Source organism: Ceratotherium simum, chromosome 9, assembly GCF_057802395.1.
Source record: "Ceratotherium simum simum isolate JZ-2026a chromosome 9, ASM5780239v1, whole genome shotgun sequence".
Classification (NCBI taxonomy): domain Eukaryota; kingdom Metazoa; phylum Chordata; class Mammalia; order Perissodactyla; family Rhinocerotidae; genus Ceratotherium; species Ceratotherium simum.
In genome coordinates, this window is record NC_141908.1 from 54,191,318 (window position 1) to 54,200,953 (window position 9,636).

The 9,636-nt window shown below is 44.6% G+C and overlaps 1 protein-coding gene across 3 annotated transcripts in view; it reads right to left on the reverse strand.

Annotated features, from left to right (window-relative positions):
- Nucleotides 1-8,808, reverse strand: part of CHN1 (chimerin 1) — a 192,051-nt gene extending 183,243 nt beyond the window's left edge. The window contains exons 1-2 of one of the 3 annotated variants that reach the window (XM_087435410.1): nucleotides 8,656-8,808; nucleotides 8,327-8,523 (exon numbers count right to left, since the gene is read on the reverse strand). In XM_087435410.1, coding sequence (XP_087291536.1) covers nucleotides 8,327-8,345 — 19 coding nt within the window. In that variant the 5' untranslated portion in view covers nucleotides 8,346-8,523; nucleotides 8,656-8,808. Of the gene's footprint in view, nucleotides 1-34; nucleotides 1,423-8,326; nucleotides 8,524-8,655 lie in introns of those variants that run through there. The other 2 variants (XM_004426645.3, XM_087435409.1) reach the window with 2 other exon arrangements.
- Between the last annotated feature and the right edge of the window lie 828 nt (nucleotides 8,809-9,636).

Below are 9,636 nucleotides of genomic sequence, written 5' to 3' on the forward strand. Positions count from 1 at the left end.
TGGTCAGGCAGACGTTTACACCCACACCACTTACCTGTCATCTCACCTGCCTAGCACAGGCTACTTCAAATCCTAACATCATCTCTGACCACGTAATTTCACAGCCACGAAGGAGCTGAAAAATGACAACCAAGTTCTATATAAAAGTTACAAAACAGAAAGAATATACTATAAGGGCTGAAGACATGTGCTAATGACAGAAATGGGAAAATCAGGAAAGATTAGCAGTTTAAAGAAGAGGATTCATTCAGTTTTTGCAATGTCAAGTTTGTGGCGATAAAAATCTATTCAAGCAGAGATATGTTTCTTGGAATACATCCTTCTTCTACTCGCTTTATACCGTGAAATATACACAGTCCAATGAAATCCAGAGGTAAAAAGTCAGAGTGGAAAGGGAAAGGAACAACTTTCAGTGCAGCTGGATACAACACAATGGGGTGGCTCCATGCCATGCCACTAAGCAGCTGGCAGCAGGCCTGGCCTGACTCATCTTCCTTCTCCCACAAATTACTCAATTGTCGGCATTAACTCTTTCCAAGAAGCGCTTACTTTTCTAAATTTAAAATAACCATTCAAAACAGGTAGGGGCGTTTTTAACCTATCCATTTCCAATTTTGTTTTTTGTTCCTTGGGGACTAAAAGGAAAAAACTTTCTAAAGACATGAAAAGTTCTAAAGGTTCCTGAATATAAAATCACTCTTTTAAAAACAGCATTTTCTGTTTTTGACAGTTTACATGAAGTAAATTTTCCTTCTACTCAATCTGATTTCCCATCCGCCCCTGGTGATATGTTTTATTAATAACAGCTCTATTGAGCTATAATTTCACAACCATAAAATTCACCCTTTTAAAGTATACAATGCAGTGGTTTTTAGTGTATTCACAAAGTACTCATTCTGTTTTTTAAAAATAAGGAGCCAAATTAGGAATGTATATTTGTAACTTTGTCAAACATGGTGTTTTTCAATATGACCTTTCAATGTAAAAATATGATCACACCATCCTGTTTTCTTAGTTTCTTCCTATTCTGTTTTTTTAAAGGATAGTAGGATTATATTAATAAATAAAAAACAACATTTATGGGACCCATTTTCTACGTAAGAATGACTTATCACCGGTAATTTGGTTGTAAGGCCAGGCTCGAGGACTTGTCTCGCACTGGGTTCACACAGAAAGTTCAGTGGCTTCATTTAGTTTATATATTGCAGATAAAGTTTTAAGGGTGCTGTTACTGATACTTCATATAAGATTGAGAAAACATCAATTACCCATATCAAAGGATATTATTATTACTAGAGGGACTTTGAGAAAAGCTCCACACCTCAGCCCCAGCAAGGAACTCTTTGTTATGGCCGCTCTCAAGATGATAGTAAACTGTTAATTCTTAGGTTAAACTAATCTGATGAAAAATGTATAACTTATTAATGTCATTCCTTCAGAACTATTATTATATGACATACAAAGCATGACCAAACAGTATTTTTCTGCCTAATTCTCATGATTGCTTTAGATTAGTCTAAAATATGTATTCTCTTGGGCCGGCCCCGTGGCTTAGCGGTTAAGTGCGTGCGCTCTGCTGCTGGCAGCCCGGGTCCGGATCCCGGGCGCGCACCGACGCACCGCTTCTCCGGCCATGCTGAGGCCGCGTCGTACATACAGCAACTAGAAGGATGTGCAGCTATGACATACAACTAACTACTGCGGCTTTGGGGAGAAAAAATACAATAAATAAAAATCTTTAAAACATGTATTCTCAATGGAGGTAATACTGCCCTCAAGGAGGCAAAAATTGGCTTTCAGGGGTCAAAAAAGTCTTACTCTAGGGGCCAGCCCGGTGGCGCAAGCGGTTAAGTGCGCACGTTCCACTGCGGCGGCCCGGGGTTCGCCGGTTCGGATCCCGGGTGTGCACCGACGCACCGCTTGTTAAGCCATGCTGTGGCGGCATCCCATATAAAGTAGAGGAAGATGGGCATGGATGTTAGCCCAGGGCCAGTCTTCCTCAGCAAAAAGAGGAGGATTGGCATTGGATGTTAGCTCAGGGCTGGTCCTCCTCACAAAAAAAAAAAAAAGTCTTACTCTTTTGTGCATATACAAGCAGATACACATACAGTCCACAGACAGTATATCCCTGGTATTAAAGTTTCATGGAGAGAACAATTAAGAAAATACGTCTAAAAGCCTTCTTATGGAGGATGATTTAAAAAAGTGCTGAGAAATACTGATTTTAAAAAGTTGAGGGCCGGCCCCGTGGCTTGGTGGTTAAGTGAGCGCGCTCCACTGCTGGCGACCCGGGTTAGGATCCCGGGCTCGCACCGACGCGCTGCTTCTCCGGCCATGCTGAGGCCGCGTCCCACATACAGCAACTAGAAGGATGTGCAGCTATGACACACAACTATCTACTGGGGCTTTGGGGGGAAAAATAAATAAATAAATAAAAAGTTGAAAGTCGGGGCCGGCCGCATGGCTTAGCGGTTAAGTGCGTGCGCTCCGCTACTGGCAGCCCGGGGTTCAGATCCCGGGTGCGCACCGACGCACCGCTTCTCCGGCCATGCTGAGGCTGCGTCGTACATACAGCAACTAGAAGGATGTGCAACTATGACATACAACTATCTACTGGGGCTTTGGGGAGAAAAAGGAGGAGGATTGGCAATAGATGTTAGCTCAGAGCCGGTCTTCCTCAGCAACAAGAGGAGGATTAGCATGGATGTTAGCTCAGGGCTGATCTTCCTCACAAAAAAATAAATAAATAAAAGTTGAAACTATTCTCGACAAATCTGTCAAATTTTTATAATGACACATATCACTATCTTCTATCTTCAAAGATTAGGCTGCTTATAGGGTGATTATTTGCAGGGACAGACATGACTCAAAAGACTGCATCACCAATATTCCTTTTACACTGTACACAGATGGTGACTATCAGAGTTACAGCAACAACAATTCTTTTATCTCTCTTACATTGTACCAAATCGCCACACATTAAAAAAAAAAACTTAAAGTTAAAATATTAAGTTTTTGACACCAGTAAGAGAAGGAATATGGACAAGTATTTAAATAAGGATGGTGATTTTACCGACAGCTGAAAAGATGAAACAGTATAAGAAAAGTAGCTGGGCTCTCACCACTGGACCACCCAGCTGCTTAGGTAACTCCCTCTCATAGTCTTTCTTGAGCAACGTCTGAAAAATAAAAATGTCAGTAGAGAGCGTATTCAAGTGGGAGTTTCCTATAAAATTAGCTTTCGGTCAAATAAATCATACCGAAAATGTGTAGCTGACTTGTCTTTTTTTTTTTCGTGAGGAAGATTAGCCCTAAGCCAACATCTCTTCCCAATGCTCCTCGTTTTGGTGAGGAAGATTGGCCCTGGGCTAATATCTGTGCCCATCTTCCTCTACTTTATTTGTGGGGCGCCTGCCACAGCATGGCTTGATAAGTGCTGTGTAGGTCCATGCCCGGGATGCGAACCTGCGAACCCCAGGCCACCAAAGCATAGTGTGCAAACTTAACCACTAGGCCACTGAGCTGGCCCGACTTGTCTTTTTAAAAGTAAATTTTAATGTCAGAACGGTTATGGGAAATCAGAAAATTTCCTAACTGCATCACAAAGAATGTGCCATTGCCATTTAACTGCTCCCAAGGACCTCTACAAAGATGCCCACAGGCAGGTGTGAGGGTAGTGAGAGACACTGAATAAAGTAGCATAATGAAAAGATTTCCGTGGCAGTAAGAGAGTCTGAGGAAAGGTAAAAAATTACAGTGAAATGCTAAGGACTAGGACTGATCGATGGCAGTGATAAAAGTGACTAAATGGTAATGAGAGGAAAAAGAAAAAGGAGGAGGGGGGCAACGCCAGAGCTAATTCTACCCAGGCAGAGGAGAGAATGATTCAGGGTCCAGCCAGCCCAGCTGGATTGCAATGGAGTTCCCAGTCTCATCAGTTTGTCTGAGCTGTAAACCACAGCCCCATTTAGATAGAAATGACAGAGATTCCTGCCAAGGGATAACCTGGCAGGATGTTTTTTCACCCAGCTCTGTCCTAGGGCTCTATCAGTGTGGCCAATCAGGACATTCTGTCAAGTGCACCAGCTAAAACATCCTAAATTAGATGATCTGAGACTTTCCTTCTAGCCCAGCAATTCTTAGAGGGCATGTGCTTCTCTGCTGGGGAAGTTCTAACGAAGTCTATCTGCAAACAGGTCGTTAAGTGCAAACACTATAGTTCTGGAATGTAAATTATAAGGAGAGAGGGACCATGCCTCTTGCACACTGCTATAGATGTTCGTTGAATGAATCAGCAAGGTGAGTGAGATATAAACTACATTTGGATAATTTTTATGATTTGAGGATTTAAAAATTATTCATATCGATGCTGATGATTGAGGGGTGGGTTCATCTCAAATGTGAAGAAAAATGCTTGCAAATTCCTGAACCTTCAAAAATACACATTTTTGAGGAGCCTGCCCTGACGGCCTAGCAGTTCAAGTTCCGCGTGCTCCGCATTAGCAGCCCGGGTTCAGTTCCCAGGCGCAAAACCACACCACTCGTCTGTTACTAGCCATGTTGTGGTGGCGGCTCACACAGAAGAACCAGAAGAATTCACAACTATACACAACTACGTACTAGGGCTTTGCAGGGGAAAATGGAAGAAAAAAGGAGGAAGACTGTCAACAGCTTAGGGTGAATCTTCTCCTGCAAAAAAAATAAATAAAATGCACATTTTCAACTTCCAAATGAGACTGTAAAATCAGGAAGGATTGGAGTCAGGTTCTTCTATCACAGAATAAAACAGAAATTTGCATTAAAAATATCTTTTTAAGCAGCAAAGGTGATTAACAGTGAAGACAAGATAAGACGGTCTTCACTCTTCAGCTTAATTTGACAAGTATTTTATTGAGTTCCTACAACAGACTTCAGAAAAAAATTAAATGTATATAAATGTAAAATCATATTTTACATTTTCTAAAAATGAAGCCAACTTCCACTAACTTTCTATAAAAAGAACAATCTATACAATTATTAAAAACCTGGACAGAAATGTGAAACACAAAGCAAAGAAACTAGACTCCACTGCTGGCTGCTATGCACTGAATTGAGTCCCCCACAAATTCATCTGCTGAAGCCCAACCCCTCAGGTGATGGTATGTGGAGGTCCTCATGATGGGATTACTGCCAGTATAAGAAGAGACCAGAGAGCTTGCTCTCCCTCGCTCTCCACCATGTGAGAACACAGCAAGATGGACGTCTGCAAGCCAGGAAGAAGGCTCTCACCAGGCAGTCAATCTGCCAGCACCCTCGTCTCAGACTTCCCAGCCTCCAAAACTGTGAGAAATAAATGTGTTGTGTAACCCACCTGGTCTACAGGATTTTACTACAGCAGCCCAAGAAAACTTAAGACACTGGCCTAACCAACACACCCAAGATACATGACCTAGGGTCCTGGCAGTGGTTACTCTGGGGAGGCTTACGAACAAACTCCGACGAGCTCTGACTTTGATGACTCATTAGTCATACTTACCTAGTTTCTTGTTTCTACCTTCTCTTCACCACCATCTCACAGAACTGTATTACTTCATTGAGCCTCTGTTGTAAGTTGGTTATTAAGAGTAAATATAAAAAGATATGCGGTACTTCTAAGACCAACTCGTCAAATAGTAGTAATATCAAAAATAAAATCCAGGGCCAGCCCTGTGGCTTAGTGGTTAAGTGCACGCGCTCTGCTGCTGGCAGCCCGGGTTCGGATCCCGGGCGCGCACTGCTTCTCCGGCTATGCTGGGGCCATGTCCCACATACAGCAACTGGAAGGATGTGCAGCTATGACATACAACTATCTACTGGGGCTTTGGGGGGAAAAAATAAATAAATAAAATCTTTAAAAAAATAAATAAATAAATAAATAAAATAAAAATAAAATCCATTTTTTCTAACCCTTGGGGACTGCTCTTAACATATACAAAAAGTTCTTTTGAATTGGACAAATGTGATCAAATCTAGTATTTATCTTAAATACAAAGGTTCTCAAACTTGACTGTGCATAAGAATCACAGGAGAGTCCCTTTAAAATCCCCTTCCCCAAGAAATGCAGATTATGGCATTCCTCTGGCAAAGGAATCTACATATTGAACAGGTATCTCAGATGACTGATAAGTGGTGTGCAACCGCACTCCTGAGAACAGCTCCCCCTCTATCATCACTGAAAGAATAGCTTCGGCACAAAGGTGTACTTTGCCTTACAATAGAGAAACGTTTTTAAAAATTGTAACCAAATTGGATTTTCTAAACTAAATTCTGTTTTCCTACAAGTTGACTTTAAAATTTTAAAGATACTTGATTCATTCTGAGGGGTGGGAGTGGCTTCTCATACTTTCTTCTAGAGGTCAAATTCCACGTTCTTTCTTTCCTCATCTCCACCTCAGTAGTTGAAGACTTAATAATTTAGGAATCCTTTTAAAAGAGCCTTATCACACACTCGTTTTGTTTTATTCATCGGGAATTTCAGCATTCTAAAAGTGGTTGATTTGTAAACCTTACCTTTGAAAACAAACCTTGAAAACGCAGACTTCCTTCCTTTTAGGAAGGAAAATGGATTTTGTCAGAAATAGCTTTAAAGAGAGGCCGGCCCAGTGGCACAGGCGGTTAAGTGCACGCTCCGCTGAGGTGGCTGGGGTTTGCCGGTTCGGATCCCGGGCGCGCACCGACCACTTGTTAAGCCGTACCGCGGCAGCGTCCCATATAAAGTAGAGGAAGATGGGCACGGATGTTAGCCCAGGGCCAGACTTTCTCAGCAAAAACAGGAGGATTGGCAGATATTAGCTCAGGGATGATCTTCCTCACAAAAAAAAAAAAAAAAATGAAATAGCTTTAAAGAGAAGTTTACTTCTGGAAATCTTACTGCTGTGTATCAGCTACAACAGCATAAGATAAATCCTTCAAAAGAAACAACCAACTATGAGTAAAACCTTCCATCACTTTTAGCTTTTGTACAAAAAAAGTCCACACTTAAGGAAAATACTTCTAGTAAGTAATGCAGATTAGATATAAGGCATTATAAAACAACAATGACATTTTCATTATTTCTTTCAGAGAAAGAAGAAACTTTTTTTTTAAAGCACCTACGGAGAACCAACAGCAAATAAATGTAATTTTTAGTATTGTGAGTATTTGGGCAAAGTAAATATAGCCCCAGACTGAAGACTGGCAATTGTCTTCTAAGCTCAGTTTTGCCACAAAAGGGCCATGTGACCTTGGGAAATAAGCTCTCTGGGTCTAAATTTAATATATAAAATAAGAGAGTTAAATAAAAGCAACTCTTTGATTCCAACAGATTAATAGACAAGTATTTACATCAAAAAACATTTGTGGTATATGATGCCTATAACGTGCTTGATCAATTGACATATTAAAATATAACTGGAAACTTGATATTGTGAGTAACTTAGCCTGTCCTTGTAGCTATCAGTTAACATCACTGTACTTTGCTTCTTTGAAAAACTGAACACTTCAAACATCTAAATTTTCACATAGTGAGTTTTCTTAAAGTGAGGTACATATGTACCACAGTGAGTTTCTGTCAAAGGAAACAGTGTACGTATTTTTTCAGTTCTTCTTCCCAACCCATTGTCATTGCAGACTCTGGGGGAAAAAAAACACCTTGAAGTCTTAACCACTGAAACAATAGTGTTGCAGCAGTTACATCACAGAAATAACATTTCTTTCCTAAAATACTCAAAGATATTCTCCAGAAATTACTTATCTTCCAGTAACCAACTTTCTTCTGTCTGCCCTCATATTCGTTAATATGAGAACAAACATTTTCAATTTTAACAAATATTAAATAAGTTAACCACTTGTTCTTGTTTGCAACAGAATATACTGAGACAAAAAAAAACCCCAAATCCAATAGGAATCAAGACATGCATTTGGCAATTACAGGGAGGTTGGGATGCACAGACATCTTGTTCAAAATAAATAAACTTTCCAGGATCTTTATTTACTGACTTGAGAAACGCAGGTTTGGAAACAACCAGCTAACTTCGCTCCCAAGTTGGCATCTTAGTGAAGAATCCTCCGTTTACAAAACACACAGGACCTCAGAGCCTCCCAGCCCCGAATTGGCCAGGGGAGCACACGCCCATCGGCCCTGCCTGGAGAGGAAACAATGGGAGAGGCGCGAGGGAGCGAGCCCGGCGCCCCGGGCGCCCCAACTCCGCGGCCCCGGCCCGCGCCCGACACCGCGCGCGGCGTCCCCTCCCCGGGCGCCCCGGGCCCCCGCCCCAGAGCCCCGGGGCGGGGCCCACCTGCGGCGGCGCGGGCGAAGGGCTGCACTTACCAAACAGGGTCAGGGCCATCGTAAAGGCGCTCGCCAACTGCTCGCCGCCGCCCGCCGGTCCACGCGCTCCTCCCAGGTGGGCCGGAGATCACCGCACCGGCCCGACGCGCTCACACCCCGGAGGAAGCGGGCAGCCGGAGGGGCGTGGTGGGGGCGCGGGCGCGCGGGGAGGCTGCAGGCCGGGACGCAGGGGGCCGCTGCAAGAAAAAGTTATTTACGCGTTATTGTCAGGCGCACCCGGACAACGGGAGACCCGCTAGTCCTCGGCGAGCCGGCACTTGTCGCTGCCATCTGTGCTCTACGCGGAGCGCGCGCGCGGGCGGCGGTACCTGCGGGGCGGGGAGGCTCGGCCGCGGCGCAAGGGCAGGCGGAGAGGCGGCGCCGCAGTGGCGGCGGCGGCGGCGGCGGCGGGGGCGGCGGGGAGAGGAGCAGCCTCGGGCCCCCGGCGGGGCGCGCTCACTCCGCATCCCGCGGTCTCGCAGACGCCATCTTGCAAGAGCGTCTCCCAGTGGATCCGCCGCTGCGCCTCCGCCCGCCTCCACCTCGGGCGCCCGAGCCGGGTGCGTTCCCATGGCAACGGGCGCGCGCGGGGACTGGGGGCGCGCGCCCCTCCTGCCCTGGGCGGGTAGGAGCCGCCCCGGCCGCTCGCGAGGCGGCCTCCTGCGGCCCGGCTGGGGCGGGGGCGTGGTGCGTTTCAGCTGAAATTCCAGGGTTTTTGTTGAATGGGATTTGAGGAGGTGCTGAGGGGAGAAAAACTGAGCTCTTACTCGAAAGAGGAAGAGTCACAGGAGGATGCTCTAAGGATACAAGGACCCAGCCAGGGTCATGTGGGGATCGGGTTCGTTTGAGGATATCTCTCTCCCCTGGCGCCCTCGGGGTTAACGGAGAGTCGGGAGCCCGTGACCTGGAGCTACAGGACACGGGAAGGGGGTCAGGAGTCGAGCAGAGGCACTGAACGTTGCTTTTCTTTCCATTTGGACTTAAGAGCCACTAGCAGTAGTCCTGATCAGATTGTCGTATGTGAGGAGACAGGAGTCGGTTAAAAAGCATCTGGGATTAGCTAACATAATTTGTTACAAGGCCAATGCTTAAACCTCATTTTCTCCCTTTCACCTTACACCTCTTTGATTTTTCTCAGGAAAAATCAGCATTTCTCACTGATTGGCACTTCTCCTTTACCACAGAAGGTTGTTCCCCTGAGCTTTTTGCATTTATCTGATAATCGCTGGCAACATCTTTCTTTCTGTGATGTTCTCTGCTCCCTCTGTCTTTGCCTTAATTAACGAGAAGCCATATAACGCCTTGAGATT